Here is a 16,810-nt window from a genome sequence, read left to right on the forward strand (position 1 = left end):
TTTTTTATTTTTTTGCCTGACCTCGGACAACATATCAGAACTTCTAAAACTAAAACCCGTGTCATTGAAGTTAGTTTTGTAACCTAGCTTCTTGGTAGCCTGGCTCCGCCCGCCTAAGTACTTCCGCTCAATTTGAATTTCCCTTCAGTACTAGGTCTGGACCTGCTGTATGTAATTTGGTTTTCGGGCGCCGCCACAGCGGCGCCCAATCAGCGAACAGAGGGCGTGTCTGAGAACAATGACGATAAAGTCGTGCGCCAGTTTGAGTTGTTGTTGTAGGTCGGTAGTTGATTTACAATGTGCAATTTTTCCCTGATAAATTAAATTCGACGAACAAAACCTGCAGCTGTCGTTGACGGACATTTTCGTGCAGACGCGCAAGGTGTTTGGTTTGTGTTCAACCTGCGCGTGATTCCCGGCGCATGACATACGTCACAACCAAACGTTAGCGATTGGTTATGGCAGATCCAGAGTGGCACTGGGCAGATCCAATCATTTTAAACTTCAACAGACACCCGCCTTCAAGTGAGTTAACGTTTGTCAATTGATTAGGTCCAGACTCTGTACAAATGAAATGAAGTGAAGTACGAGTCTGGTAGAACCAGGCTAGCTTCTTGGTGCAGGAGGCAAAGCAATAGGATTCGCAAGCAACGTCGCCACCTGGTGTTCAATTAAAGAATTTGTGCCAACAAAATCAAAAAAGATATGCTAAACCCAGTAACCTCTCTATAATTGGCCTCATCCAACTTTAAAGTGTAGCCATTCAAGAACCTTCCTGGGGATGTTTAAACTATTTTACAACCCCCATGTGTAAACAACCACAGGGGACAAATGCATAAAATGTTGTGATTTTATTTAGTCCACTTTAAAATTTACAATTTCTCTAGATTCATTAAAAAAAGAACATAATCAGATTTGCAGTCCACATCACATCTAAACTGCAAGAAAGAAAAAAACTAGTATGAAATTGACATCATAGGCACAGTTTTCAGTATAAGTACTACATGCTTAAATAGCTTATGGCATAATATATACAGCAAAAAATGTTGATCTCCGGTGCTTATACATGCTTGGGACTTTGGACTCCAGAGTTGATAGTGTTAGTAAGAATAAGGCTAAAAACATTGTACACACGGTATTTACAAATGAGTTGTTTGTTTGCACTTGTTAAGGCAGTCCGATGATTAGCCAAGAGTGTATAATGCTCAGATTGAAATAAATTAAAAACCAAGAGGAAAAAGTAAGTGAAAGACCAAGCAAAACAAAAAAAGCCTGAAACTAACTGACTGACTTGTGGTAATCAAAGTTAACGCTTTGTTGAGATTACTTTGTTGTTTGCTTTGTTGAGAACACATTTTTCTGCACGGCGTGAGAACACGGAGCTATTTGTAAATGCGACATCCAGCGGGAAAAAAAACAAAAAATAAATAAACAAGTAGCGGTTAGTATTCCCCAACATGAAAGTACCTGATATCCTATCTTTCACCCAAGTTTGATACCTGTGCATAACTTATAGAAAGCCTGTCACTTTCTTTTGAAAACTCACAGTAATTTAATCCCTTCTCACACCTTCTGATACCATTGAGCCAGGCACAGAATTCTACCCTGCAGAATCCACATACCTAGGAGCAAGACACTCAGGATATTCCGTATTACAAATAAAGGGCACTTTTTTTGTTGTTTATATACATAACACTTTTGTACACAAAATTGTCTGTTGCAATTTTTCTGTTGTCGGCATTTTTATCACATGTTGTTATGGAGAAACGGTGCTCTATCCTGCCCTTTTTCTTACTGGCATTTTCCTACACTACAGGGTCATGGAAAATCCTCTGTTTCATGAATGAGCTGCAGAAACTGACCTCTGATCTGGGTCCATACGAAGCATATTAGTCTTTTTTTTTTTTTTAAATCTCATACCCTTGAGGATAGGAGAAATTAAGTGACATCGACGTTTGGGAAGGGGGGGGATATCATTTCACCTTTTCTCTCCCTCAACACAGAATCCATCAGCATCATAATTTAACGGAAATGTCAGTCCTTCTTTCCTCCAGTAGTTGACCAGAATAAAAAAAAAAGCCCCTTCCATGTTGAAAAAGCAGGAGGTAGGGGAGTGAATGTCCAGATATGATTCATCCGTTATTTGTTCGACTCCCAGCTCCTTAGGCCATCTCCATCATTCCTTTCCACCTCCCGGTCTACCTGCTTCCAGACTGCACACAACACAGCTTATTCCTGGCTCCAACCACCGCCTCCGTCCCCTTCCCTGAAACCATCCACCACAGGGGGCTGAGTGCCTGTCCCAGCCTCCCCCCACCAGCCATCCCGTCCCCGAAAGCGCAGTGTAAACTCAAGCCAGTTCAGTTGGCTGCGGGAGCTCTTCCCTGGTTCCAACCGACCAAAGCATCTCAGTGATGTGTTGGACCGCAGGCGCCAGAGTACGTCCTCAGCCGCACGGGAACCAAAGGGTGGGCGGCTAGGTGGTGACGGGGAGAGGGGGATCACTTGGGTCCCTTGACGGGGGCGTCCGTCTCCGTGGACTGGCGCCCGTCGTTCCATGCCTCCCGCGTGCTCTTGAGCGCCTGCGTCCTCTGCTGGTCGACGACCACGTAGTCCACGCGCTCGTCCGACGCCGCCATGCCCGTCCCGTTGCTCTTCTTCTGCAGGAGTGACATGAACACATGACCAGTGTTGAATGACGTCCATCCAGTAGGTGGTACATTTAATAGGAATATCTTTCACTGGCCTTCTTGAGTGAACAGATGAAATAGGTTGAAGTTCATGTAATGTTTTCATGAATTGATTTGATTTGAATGATAAAGTTTACATTTTAGTTGATAGCAATATATTGGGAGAGCATAAAGGGATACATTTTTATGTGCATATAATGCCTAAGCAGGTTAGCAGCATTGGCCGTAAAGGTGACATATTATACCACCATGTGTGACTGTGATTAGCCCTAACAAGCAGATTTTCAAAATGTCACACCTGGTGGCATAACATGTCCCCTTTAAAAGATGTCTTGAGTTCTGAGTGTAATGCAGACTCACAGACCCAACAACACGCACACACACCAGCTACGTTAACATATAAACGATATATAGACATCACTACCTCAACACATTGTTCCAGCCTAGCTTGTCTTTGTGTGAGGGAGTGGAGCACAATGCCTACCTTCCTGGGTGGGGTAGACTTCCCTGGGTCTAGGTCCAGGTCCAGATACTCCACCTGCTTCTCCTCCTTGGGCTTCACCAGGGGGCTGCTCCCTCCGTCCGATGTCTTAGGGGCACTCAGCTTCATGTTCTAGGAGTAGAGTTAACCCAAAAGCCTTTTTAGTAGGTAGCCATGGCGACGGAGAGGAAGTCGAGTCACAGCAGCATCAAGATTGAAAACACAGTGAGTGGTGTTAATTCTGAAGCGGGAATTTGAGTCAGTACGGAGGTTAAAACTAGGATGATGACAAAACACAAACAGACAAGTATCCGACTCTACATCCAAATCCACCTTATGTACGGTCAAATCAACAGTGCTTTTCTGTTTTTTCCCCCATCTACATGTGGTGGTCCTTGCTTCCTGAGCCCTTAGGTTTGCATTCCCAAGTATTGATATCTGCGTCACACGCTGGGGGTGGGGCAGGGTGGCTGGGAGGAGGGGGGGGATGCAGCAACATGCACGGCTAAGCTAGCCTGGCATGCCCTGCTCACCTCCTCCAGGGAGTCAAGCTCCTCCACCTCCCTCTTTACAGGGGTGATAGGGACAGTGCAGTAGAAGGACTCCTCTCTGCACCGCACGAAGTGGGAGGAGGTCAAAGAGGAGAAAAAGGGAAGGAGGAAACACAAAACAAAAGCATCAAGCAAAAGAAGGAACCCAATGGGGAGGAGGAGGAGGAGGACGAGGAGGAGGATAAAGAGCAGGTTTGAAATGGTCAGGAAGCCACCCGGAAGCGCAGAGGAAAAGAAAAAGGGGAAAAGCTTTGACGGAAGGGAAAACAAATAAACTGGAGGGAAAACAATAGGTAAAGTAAGCACGTGGGTCATAAACAGAAGGATTGTCACCAGACAATGCCACAGACAAATAAGGAAAATAAAAAGGAAATTATTACAGTAAATATCTACACTGTAAAAGAAAGTCCCACTCTATATGGGAGATTGATTGGAGATAGGGTTGACCTATCGACCCCCAGGGACTGCTTTAAATCTATAACATTTCAGAACAGAAAATTTCAGTCATTTTTAATTGGTTGAGTACAGCCCAAATAATGTTAACCAAAACCATGTACTGAACTTTTAAAATGGGATGGGGGTCTTAGCAATTACAGTAGAGGTACTTAATGAGGCATGAGGAGGAAAACATTGGTGAATAAAGCAGACCTGAGGTGAAGCAGCAACAGAAAACAAATAAAAAAACATGACTGTGGAAAGGAAGAGCAAGAGATGAGGAAGTGAGGAGGAGCCCGTCTATGATGGCAGATGCTGAGGACCAAAACTAATATCCTAAAAGGTATTTGGGACCCTTCACAGTTAAACCTGTAAAACCGGTAAACCAATGTTCTCCTTCAACTAAGCTAGAAATTACCGTCTTTTTCTTTCTGTCAAGTTTCCTCCCATATTAAATACATACAAAAAATTAACCTTTATCAACCTAAATTATAATCGCCCAACAAAAAGTTTGTAGCCACGTAAGGTTGATTAATTTAAGGTAAAATTACCCAACAAATCTGAAACATGTTGTGGGAAGGGGGAAATAAAACAGTGATGGCAAGGAACCCATGCAGCAGCCTGACAATACGTAGACGTGTTTGGTGCGGAGGTCTGGTGTTACATACTAGTTCGTCTGCGGACATGTTAGAGAGCATGGCTACATAGTTCTCGTCACAGTCATCCGAGTCGGTGCTGGAGGCCATGCTGTGGATGGAGGTGGGCCGCGGGGGCATGGGGAACCTGGAGGGACTGTGGAGGAACGACCAGAACCTTTACAAAACAACCACTGACTCAACCACTTCCAGCATTTCTTGCACACACAAGTCAAAACAACAACAACAACAACAACAACAGGCTCACAAACGGAACCAAACAAAATATGGATTCTACTGCTGTGTAGACGTACCCATAGCTGCCACTGCTATGTAACCCACCATTGCAGCCAGTTGAATCCCCTCGACTTTAAATGAGTGAAAGAAAAACAAGCCATGAACCATCTTCATTTAACAGGCCAACAGAAATGTTACTTGCGTCAGGTATTTTGTTGTGTAGTGCCGTAGCTTTTCCCCCCAATAAGTTCTCAAAGCTTGTTCTGTGTTTGTAGTTTCTACGTCTACGTTAATACTAGGACAGACAACATGAAGTTGCTATGGTAATGTATGGACGGGTGGGGAGTCAGCTAGTGTTGGCTACTTTGCTAAGTTACAATACTGAAAAGGGTGAAAGGCAAGACAATATGCAATATTTTGGAGACTTACTCTCTAGCGAATGTTCGCGTGTCAGGGGAGCGCACGGGAGCGCACGGCTCCTCCCACTCTGGAAGCGGTTTGATCTCCAAGGGGGCGGGCTTTGCTGTGGGAATGAAAAACATCTTTCAATCACGGGCAAGGATGTCGGGTTTGAGCGGAAAGACGTGGCAGAAGACCATGAAAATGGGATATTTTATTTCATGCGTAAAATAGTTATACCAATGATCTGGTGACCTACATTAGTGACTCAAATGTAATGCAGTATGTGTAGCTAAGAGTTGAGTAAAAATTCATCTGTCAAATGGGTGAATATTAACACATTTTTATCAGTTGGCCAGAATGTCAGCAACGATTATATAAAACTGATTTTCCATCCCATTAATGAGTTTAAAGGGGAGAAAAGTAATACATTCTTTGTGGCTAGTTTGGTTTAAACTCATATAAATCTGCTATAAGAAATGTCCTTATATTTGATAATGCGGTTGTACAATATTCCCCATAAACATCTGATCAGCCATATGTTCTTGACTGCTTAAGAAAATATTGGATTACTAAAAGTCAAGTTAAAGTTCATCTACAAATATTTAGTTTAATAGCAATGCAAGTATGAATGGTTAGTTTAAATGATTTGAAGATTAATTCCCAGTGAGTATAGGCCTGTTTTGTTGGCTCATGAATCTCCAAACTGAATATTCGGTTTTTTCTGCACTATGAGCTCATTAAAAAGAATAAGAGCCATTACTGCTTGATCAGAGCTGCTGTCATTTTCTAATCCCCACTGAACACAGTGGTGGAGGGATTTGAACCTTAACAGAGAATAAACGGCGGTAAGATAAAATCTACTCGTTAAATAGTTAATTCAAATTAAATAGCACTATTAAGTTAATCAAAAGAGACTTCAGATCCAAAGCGACGGCATAATGAATCAGGTAGGGGATTAGGGCAATTCTGCTCAAGGACACTCTACCTGCGGGCAATGGGTATCAAACACAGTACCTTTGGGCTGGGATTCGAGCAGCCCAATCCCTTCTCTATCCTCCTGGCCCTATTCTATGTAATAGATTTTTTATTTACCTGGATGCAACGTGAGCCAACAGAGCTAAGCTCCTCCTGAGTGCCCCATGTATGTCAAGTGATTGGTGGAAAATAATGTCCCCATTGTGTGTGTGTGTGTGTGTGTGTGTGTGTGTGTGTGTGTGTGTGTGTGTGTGTGTGTGTGTGTGTGTGTGTGTGTGTGTGTGTGTGTGTGTGTGTGTGAGAGAGAGTGAGAGTGAGAGTGAGAGAGAGTGAGAGTGAGAGTGAGAGTGAGAGAGAGAGAGATTTTGCTGAGAAAATCAGTGTGCCTTAATCGTCGATGTACATACCCTTGCGTCGTCGCCTCGGAAATTCCCCTACGGTTTGGGAGTCGGTTCGTTCTAATACGACAACCTTTGCTCTTATATTTTTAGGACTCTGACCTGATTGGTGGAAGAAGACTTGACTCATTATAACATTTTGGACGATCACAGTAAGCAGCTAAATATATCCTTATCCCAAAGACCCCGTATCATGCCATGCCAAGCCAAAGTCTGTTGCCATTAAATCACGTTGAATCAACATGAACACCCAGCCAACTAAAACCTGCATTTTAAGGACACTTTCATAGCCGCAACTTCCCAAAACACTGCAACATTCACATCACTCCATGCTCTATTGCCCTAACAGCTGCACATGCATCAAAAGCCGCGTTGTAACGTTGAGAACATAGAGAAAGCAGATTTCATTGTTATCATATCATAAATATTATTATATTTTATTCTTCCCATTCTATATAAAAATTTGCAGCAGGACCAATTGTCCACTACACACGTATACTGTTAGGTTAGAGTATAACCCTCAAAGCCCTTTCAGCCCTTATCCACGTACAACAGAGACAAGAACAGACATCAAGTGAGAAGGTCAAAGCAAAACCATGCCAAAGAAAACAATCACATACACAATACAGAAGCCCCAATTCAGTGCAGCCGTACACAAAAGACAAGAGTTCAATAGCAACTGTTCAGTGAAACTGGTTTTGAAAGGTTAAAATGTGCGTCAAGTCCAAAATCAAAGATTAAGTGAACCCATTCCAGTCGGTTAAAGACTTTGTTATGTATGAAGTGATACAACACTAAGGGCAAAGTCAATATCATAACAGCATATAGATGGAAGAGAAAAGTGTGTCTAAACTGTGTCTGTACTCAAGTAAACAATTATACAATCAAAGCATACGAGTGACAATGTCTAACTCAGCCTCCATATTTATTGTCGATTTAAAAATGATTGGATACATGTCGGTGTGTTCCTTGCACTACCATTCACTCTCTCTATGCAATTAGGTCTCAAATGAAAGAACTCCATTCACAGAAGAAGAGACAATGGGGACCGATGATGCATCAAGTGATACATCCCCCCCCCCCCCCCACCTCACCCCAAACCCAAACCTATCACCACTCCCCCCTATAAGATGACTCCTGCTCAGGCTCCTTGGACGAAGCTACGTTTAATATGAAGATTACTGTGCAGAATTAGACAGGAAGTGTCAGGCGGAAAACTAAAGCATCTAATGGAGACATGGAGTAGTGGTGGTGTGGGAACGTGTGTGCAAGGACACTTGCTAAAGCGGGGAACTTAAACTGGTGGTGAAAGATGGCTTTGTCCAAGTTATCTTCAAACTAAAGCATGACGCTCATGGGAGAGATTATATGAAGCAACAAATGTTTCAAGGAAAGAAAGGCCTGGTCATGTTAAAGTTTATGTGAGGACAAAGCCTGAAAGCTAAAATCGAGGCGTAGCAGAACTAAAAAAAAAAAAAAAAAAAAAGAGAAAAACGACAGCAAGCGGCAAATTAAAAACGACGAACGTACCTTTGCGGTCGGGTTTGAGGTTGCGGTCGACCGGAGGGGGCTGGCAGTCGCTGATGAGGATCGGCCGGCGCGGGGGGGTCTTGGGGCTCGAGCGGAAGCCCATGTGTGCTGGCGGGGGCACCTGCTTGCCCAGCGAGGAGAACTCCACGGTGCCGGGGGTCATGGGCACGTAGTTGGTCTCATGGATGGGCTCGGGCAGGCTGGCGGAGTGGTGGTGCGACGGAGAGTTGGCGCTCATGGGAACGTAGTTCTGGTCCACTTCCTCCATGGACTGGCTGCCCACCGGCATCATGCCTTTGTTTTTCTAAACCGTGAGCACACCACCAGACATGTGCCCCCCCACCCCCCACCCCCAACACACACACACACACACACACACACACACACACACACACACACACACACACACACACACACACACACACACACACACACACACACACACACACACACACACACACACACACACACACACACACACACACACACACACACACTTAACAAGCCTGCAGCACAGATCTTTCAAGAATTTCTAAGAAATTACGAGGTTGTGTTTCCAAGGAACCACACGATAAATATCAAGCACACTTACAAAGTAGCTGTTGAAACTTTCGTTGAAGTCAAAGGAGCAGGTCTTGTCTGACGGAAAAGTCCTGGGGATGTCGTAGCAGTCTTGGGATCCGAAATCTGAAAGCATACAATAAACCAATTTGCTCAGCCAAGCTTATTCAACAGTAAAAATAATAAAAAGACATCTGTGTTTCTACAGACAAAACAGCCCATGCACCGTAGCTATTTGTGGTAGCGAGCGTAATGGATTATACTGAATGTAAACTCCACAGAGTTCATTCTAGCACCAGGACCGGTGTGCATCATTAGTGGCTCTCTGCTGTTCTCCTCTCCCTCTGCTAGCTAGAGTATTAATGCTAATTCACTTTGAAAACCACAAGAATCTGAGAAATGACTCGACAGCTTCACTCAGCATGTTTTTCTCATGGGCAACAGCGAAAAGGACACGGCAGGGAACTTGTAATTAACTGTTTAGTTGAAGGTCACTGGGATGTGACTGTTTAATAAAGATATAGAAAGTGTATACAAAAGACTTAAAGTTTTGTTTTAGGTGGGACATATGCCCCTATTCTTCTCCAATGTGACAATGTGAGTATCAGTTTTAGTAAATGGCACCCAGGTATATGCTTGGGTAATGATGCATTTTGGCTTCCAACAGGAATGTTCCTCTGCTGTTTTAATGCCAACCATTATCACAAGGGGGCAGTGATGGGAGAAAGTCATGTTTATTTACCTTTCAGAGGTGTAACCTTCAAAAGCCCAATGTGAAGATGTTATTCGGAATAAATTATGATAGTCACTCACTGTGCTCCAACATAATATCTAACACACTATCAAATACATTATCCAGCATGCCAATAACACGATCATCTTTAAAATCAACCAAAAAAAAAAAGACAACAAGTTCATCTTGACCCCCGACCTGAATAACTGAGCGCTCCAGATGGGCCTCCTCCCCATCCACCTCTCTGAGGCTCTCACCTTTGCGGAGGCGCGAGGAGTCCATGGGGCCGATGGTGTTGCTGCGCAGCGCCTTGACCCCGGCGCTGGTGGGGACGCAGTAGTTCCCGTCCGCCTCCGACGCAGACCGCGGCACGCAGTACGTGTCCGTGGGCGACCGCTCGGCCGGCGGCGGCGGCGGCAGCAGCCCGGACCCGGAGCTCAGCGAGGGCTTGGGCGGTCTGGGCGGGGGCACCACGTCACCACCGCCCACTCCTCCGCCAACGCTACCTCCCACGACGTCCCCGCCACTCCCCGCCGAGGAGGGCGGCGGCAGCGTGCGGGGCACCTGGTAGGTGCAGTTGGCGCCGGGCGTGGACGGGATGTCGTAGCTGACGGACATGTTGCGCAGCTGCGTCTCCATGCCGGACGAGGCCTTGCGCGCCGGCGTGTTGAACACGTAGAGATCGGCGTCGCTGTTGGCGGCGTCCGGGCGGGCCACGGGGGACGAGGCCGCCTTGGGCTGCAGCACCGTGTCCTGGGAGTAGCTGCGCGGCAGCAGGTAGAGGCCGGCGCCGCCTGCCCCGCCGCTGTCGTGGGAGAGCGAGGCGCCGCGCGACGGCGGCGAGTCGTAGATGGAGGAGGCCGAGGCGGGGCCGCCGTGCGGCGGGAAGAAGCCGTTGTGGGCGGCGTTGTGCTTGCCCGACGACGAGGTGGACGAGTTGGGCGTGCGGTGGGACGGCAGGTTGTCGTTGAGGTCCGTCTCCGACGACGTGGACTTGGAGCACTCTGTGTGGCTCCTGTCGTGCGGGACAAAAAAAGGGACAACGGTGGTCAGGTGGTTACTCCTGGGAGGGGGGGGGGGTTGGGGGTCACTATTGTTGATGTTATTCCCAACACACACACGAGTTTCAACACAAACACCGGAATGCACTAGAGAGATTCAGCCCCCTTGTTTTGCAAGCCTTGTTAGAAGTGAGCATAAAGGTGACACATTATACCACCAGGTGTGAGTGTGATTAGCCGTTACAAGCTGTTTTGAATATCGGCTTCTTCTGTCATCACAAGTGAGCGTGTCCGCCTAGATGTATGACGGATAGATGAGCAACGTTTGCTACAGTCTACTGGGTGGGCTGGTAGACTGATCTAATCACACTCACACCTGGTGGTATAAAACGTCACCTTTAACCGTCTGAGCGTTTACAGTTGAAGATGCTGTACTCCTGGCGACAACCGTTCGCTTACCGGAGAGGTTATGAACAGAAATACAAAAAGACTCCAAATGTTAATCGAGGGTTGCGGGTTGAGTCCCTGGTGGAACAAGTTCACGCATATCACATCCGGCTCGATGTGTGCAGCTCGGAAGACCATAAAAGGGGATGTAATGTCACGTTTACATCCACAGTGCGTCGTCGCTGAAGCACATGCTCCCCGGCATGGGCGGCGGTACGCAGATCAACAGAGTCCGTAGGTACATGCTCGTGTAGCGCGTGTGCGGAGAAACGACGGATCGTATATATTATGCGGTATTAGTATGAGCAGTGTCTCGCCACACAGCCGCACACGGTAGGCCCGCGTCTCTGGGCCCGGCCACTCACGGACAAGCCTGGGGACTGTGGCTCTCACACTCCTCCAGGAGGAGGTACTCCTGCTCCGGCACGCCGGGGGAAGGGGGAGGCCCGATGGGGCTACTGCTCTTCCCCCAACGCAGAGTGAAGGAGGGGGAGGAGGAGGGGGGGGGAGGAGGAGGAGGAGGAGGAGGAGGAGGAGGAGGAGGAAAAAGGCAGTAATTATATAAGTAGAAGAGAAGAGAATGCTGTTTGGATTGGGATGGATAGTGGCCAGGGATAACAGTAGAGGACGTTAGAGGAGATGGTTGTCTGGTGAAAACTATAAGGGCAGGGTGGTGTGAGGTGATTGCACACTAAATCAGCCCCCCCCCCCACACACACACACACACACACACACACACACACACACACACACACACACACACACAGTTTACTCCCCACGATGCACACCCTCTCACACAGACACACACACACTGACACACCCACGGCCCACACCCGGGCTCACCTGTTAGCGTCTGGCTTCTTGCTCTCACAGTTGACCAGCCAGAGGTAGTCCTGGGGCTCATCCAGGCTGGACTGGGAGTCCAGGTGCCGCACGCTGACGGGCTGGTAGGGCGGGGGCACGTTGGTCAGCATGGCGGCGGGACCCCCAAGCAGAGGATGAGGGGGTGCGTCCACCACACTGCTGCCCCCCGTGGCTGCATGGTGGGCTGCCTTGGCTGCCTCTGTGGGGACACATCAGGATGGAGTCATCAGTATCATGTTGTAGACATTACATGTTATATTACTATCCACGAGGTCCGGAAATTCACTGGGACAGCATTTTGTGAACGCATTCATTTACTAATTACCCTATCCATCTTTAAAATACAGTACAACCACCACCCCCCACTTCTGCAACAGGAAACTAAAGGATGACTGTTTGTGTTTAGCAGCCCACTATTAATACACAGATTTAAACTGTAGTAGAACACAACTACAGAGCCATGAAAACACATAGACTCCAGTACACACATACAGGAAGAAGAATATAGGCTGTAGGTCAAACAGATACCAAAATAAATAAATACATATAAGTGTATATGCACACAAACACAGTACACGTGTGAGGGAAGGGCTCTTGAAGGTTCCACGTTCACTCAATGCGAGGGGGTTACGGACCCGTAATGTCCTTGCGGACCCTCCTTACGGACCCTCCTTACGGACCCTCCTTGCGTGCTGCGTCCACCGCAAGGGCCTGACATGGGCCTCCCGAAAATGTTAACCTTGGCTGTGATTGGTCCGCTAGCTACATCATTTACGGCAATACGCTTTGAATGTAACAAAAAAAACACGTTTTGTATTTGGTCATTATAGACTTTGAATGTAATGACCAGAATGGACCACGACGACCTCCTAGCAGCCGATCTCCCGTGTTATTTTGCACATTGTTCATCGTATTCAGCTTTCAAGTTGCTGGAATCCATACCATACCATAATAAAAAATTCTAGTAGTAGACCAATTGGAAAGTAATAGCATGCACAGACAAAGACCAACTATTTGTTCTCTCTTCATCACGGACATGCATAGCAGCACGTAAACCCGACGCAGAACCGTAAAGGGATCACGACTGTGTCGAAGCGACTGCGTGGTCATTGCGTTCTGCGAACGTGGAACCATAACCAGCCCTTAAGAGAGAGAGCGCGTCAGTTTATAAATGTCTGATTTGTCACCATGCAGCAAGGACACCTCAATGGGCCTTCGTTGAGACACACACACACACACACACACACACACACACACACACACACACACACACACACACACACACACACACACACACACACACACACACACACACACACACACACACACACACACACACACACACACACTCTCTCCTCAATGTTGCGCCGCCTCCACGCGAGTCTACTATTCTTTTCTTGTCGGCGCGCCGCCTGATAACCCATCTGCAGATGACTAGGAGCAGGGCTGTGGAGGAGGAGGGATGACTCGAAGAGAAAAAAACACCTATCTCTCCCTCTCTGAAAACCTTCGTTTTCTCACCCGCTCAGTCAATAGCAGAGGACCGACACACACGCACACACAGACACACACACACTGAACAGTCAGCCTGTCTTTTTTTTTTCTTTGAAAATGAATTCCTACCTTGACAGGGCATGTGTGTGACTGAGCGCGTGTGTGTGGAGTGTGCTAAGAGTTTAGATTTAGAGTCAGTTGAGGACTGGGCTGTACAAAGGGGGTCCCAGTGGGGTATAAGGTAAACCGCAGCGTTAGCATTAGCTTTAGTGTTAGCATTAGCATAAGCATTAGGAGTAGCGTTGGAGGCTCAGCCTCAACAGGGCTGGGAGCGCGCCGGCCTTGGGAGTGCGTCTGTCGCCAAGTTACAACAGAAGAAAAGGAGGGGAAAATAACACGGAGTCCCTGACTATCTCTGTAGGTGGAATTTGGCATGTCGGGAAATTCACCTCAAACCCAAACAGCCCACCGATTCGGCTGAGAAATATGTGAAGCAAATACCACACATTTCTTTTTCAGTTTCGGGGACGTTAGAACAGAGGGAGGAAGATATAGAAACAGAGACAGAGAGAGGGAGAAAGAGGGAGGCAGAAAGAGTTGAGATTGTAGTTGAGATTAAGAGAAAGAAGGACGGAGAAGGAAATTGAGGGAAGGAGATAGAACATGAAAAACAGAACAGAGAGAAAGAGTTAGAGAGACGGCAGGACAAAGCAAAAGAGGTGTAATGGAAAATAATTGGAAATCAGATAAAGAAAGGGGGTGATGGTTGAATGGCGCACAATGCTTTCATTATCCAGCCATGGGAACAGATGGTAACACGAACCTGGTCTCAACACACTATGATTAGGCCTCCGACACAGGGCCTTCTGGCACATTCTACTGTTAAGGCAAGCTCTATCAGACACACACATATCTGGACAGCTCAGAGCTGAAACAGAACTTATTTTCGCTTCTGGCTTCATTCTAACCCTTACCCATTATTATTACCGGGAGTACAGCTTATTGAAGTAATACTATAACAATTAAAGGCTGCATTAGGGGGATTGATTCGCACTGTTGTTTGCATACAATGACGCCATACACTCACCGTATTGTAAGACGCTCTGGCACAGGCGCATACAGTTCATCATGTCTGCAACTTAAATAACCGCAGCTATTTTGGCACCTGGTTTGGTTTGGGAAGCACAGCGTTTCTACTTGCGCAGCTAGCGATTGGGGGTCTGAGCCTTACCGTCGTCGGTGGGGTTGAAGCCACAGATGTCGCAGATGCAGCGCACCCACTTGTTCATCTCGTCCTCCGTGTCCGCCACCAGGTAGAACACACGGTCGATGGTCTTGATGTCGAAGATGAAGCTGTGCTCCAGGTCCTTCTTGTTGAACGTCAGACCGGCGTCCACCTGGAACCACCAGGGACCAAACCCCCCCCTCAGTGTTAGCTTCCCTATTTGCCCACTGGCTGTGACGGATGATGAGCCTTTACAAAGTGTTTCCAGCTCTAGCCCTGTTAGTTTCCAGCTCTATACACCCGACGAGTGGGTGTATCCGACACAGAGGAAAGATGGATACATCTCACCGACTAGCCTACCCGGTAGAGTCGACTGGGCCAAGCAGTAGGCTGGTAGGCTGATCGATCAATCAAAAACATGTTTGGACACACTTGGGATGTCACTAAATGGCATCTTACGGGTTACAGAGGCGACAAGCAACCAACGACATACAAAACACCAGAGTGGAGGTTGGTCACCGGCACCGGGCCGGTCCTCATACCTGCTCGCACAAGTTGAGGTCAATTACGCGGATGGGCTTCTTGGCGTGGTCATTCTTGTAGTACTCCAACACGTCGGGGTCGCCGGTCAGACGGCCGCTGCGCAGAATGAACCACCGCTTCTTCCATGCCTGTTAGGGGGAAGCACAAAGAAAACGCAGGGGTCAAGGGTCAATCTAAGTCCAAAAAGAGGTCGCCCCCTCGCTTCATTGGGCCAAATTACATCTGCTGCTAAATGCTTTTGATTTGGTTGGTTTTTCAGTAACAAGTAAAAGTGGCGAGATGTGTCACCGACCCATGGTCCATTGAATCCCTTGAACTTGGTAAGAACACTGCAGACTTTGAAGACAGACCCCGCTTTGATGCCATTTTATCAGTTGTTTCAATTACATTTTTACAAATTGAACAGACTCCCACCATTTGTAGTCTAATCGTCAAATGTTCTAAGAGCCTAGCAAACATTCCTTCACTGCCGTCAAAACAGAGAGGTCACGAACTCTTGAACACAAGCTCTGGGCAAAACACGAGAGAGCTTTCACAGTTCCCCTAGCCTCTTGCAAGGGGCTGAATTCACAGCCCATTGTTTCCTTTACATGAATCAGTGAGGAGCGGCGGGCGTGGTAGTAAGAAATAAAAACATGCTATAAATAACAGAAAATGTAACCGGGGTCAGATGGAATTCTTCAAAGACATTAGAGAAGGAGTAAAACAAGACAAACAACGGGGCCATTGAAAGAGCGAACTGCCGCTGACATACAGCCCAGTAAGCCAACTGATGCTAACACAGCAGAACGCAACCCCAACGTTTGTTTTATTCCTTCTTTGTTATGATTGGGAGAGAATGGGTGGTTTCAAACAACACTTGAAGCTTTTCTCTCCTCTGTTCAACCGTTTTAACTGCCACCGGGGGGGTATTTTGTTAACAGGCCAACTCAGCCCCCCATAAATGGACAACAACATCACACCTTTCCCCTCAACCAAACAGACCAAAGACACACAACGACACAAAAACAAAGTCCTGCCCATTCAAATGAAAACATCCGCCAGATGTAGAGCAATGAGCCTGTCCGCCACACACACACACACCCAAACTCAAATTAAAAACATTGCTTCGACATCCATGTCTCCCAACACAAGCACTCTGCAAGGCCCAACCCGCCCCCTGATGAATTAGGTTATTTTTTCTTAACTTTTTTTATGGGCTCCCTCGCCATTGCTACAGATGCAACACAATGCACTGACTGTGACACAGAACTGCTGCTCCCATGCTCCCCACAAGTTCAAGACGAGGTTACTCACTATATCGACGTAAACCAAGGATACAGGCGTAACCCAAAACAGTTTAAAGCGAGGCTGTGCACAGCCATGTGATCACACAGGGAGCCAGAGATACATCACCTCCCAACGTTCCTCATAAGAAAAGGGAACATTTCATAAGCCCGCCAACTAGGGCTGCTTGATTGTGGGAAAGATCATAATCGCGATTATTTTGGTCAATATTGAAATCACGATTATTCAAACGATTATTTTTGAGTTTGAAAACATGTTGTATTTATTCAGCATGTCTCTCCCAAAGAAAACTTTGTAACTGAGAACTTTGAAAATTTGCCT

General features: G+C 46.9%; 1 protein-coding gene across 14 annotated transcripts in view; it reads right to left on the minus strand.

Moving 5' to 3' along the window:
- Positions 1–836: 836 nt before the first annotated feature.
- Positions 837–16,810, minus strand: part of gab1 (GRB2-associated binding protein 1) — a 43,038-nt gene continuing 27,064 nt past the window's right edge. For 6 of the 14 annotated variants that reach the window (XM_060046283.1, XM_060046295.1, XM_060046293.1 and 3 more), the window contains 13 exons: positions 15,202–15,330; positions 14,666–14,831; positions 11,920–12,139; positions 11,442–11,534; positions 9,886–10,643; positions 8,927–9,021; positions 8,335–8,638; positions 6,814–6,906; positions 5,459–5,552; positions 5,107–5,160; positions 4,826–4,949; positions 3,175–3,303; positions 837–2,660 (listed from right to left, as the gene is read on the minus strand). In XM_060046283.1, coding sequence (XP_059902266.1) covers positions 2,502–2,660; positions 3,175–3,303; positions 4,826–4,949; positions 5,107–5,160; positions 5,459–5,552; positions 6,814–6,906; positions 8,335–8,638; positions 8,927–9,021; positions 9,886–10,643; positions 11,442–11,534; positions 11,920–12,139; positions 14,666–14,831; positions 15,202–15,330 — 2,418 coding nt within the window. In that variant the 3' untranslated portion in view covers positions 837–2,501. Of the gene's footprint in view, positions 2,661–3,174; positions 3,304–3,704; positions 3,781–4,825; positions 4,950–5,106; positions 5,161–5,458; positions 5,553–6,813; positions 6,907–8,334; positions 8,639–8,926; positions 9,022–9,885; positions 10,644–11,441; positions 11,535–11,919; positions 12,140–14,665; positions 14,832–15,201; positions 15,331–16,810 lie in introns of all 14 variants that reach the window. The other 8 variants (XM_060046287.1, XM_060046286.1, XM_060046284.1 and 5 more) reach the window with 8 other exon arrangements.

The sequence above is a fragment of the Gadus macrocephalus genome, chromosome 3 (genome assembly GCF_031168955.1).
Source record: "Gadus macrocephalus chromosome 3, ASM3116895v1".
NCBI lineage: Eukaryota > Metazoa > Chordata > Actinopteri > Gadiformes > Gadidae > Gadus > Gadus macrocephalus.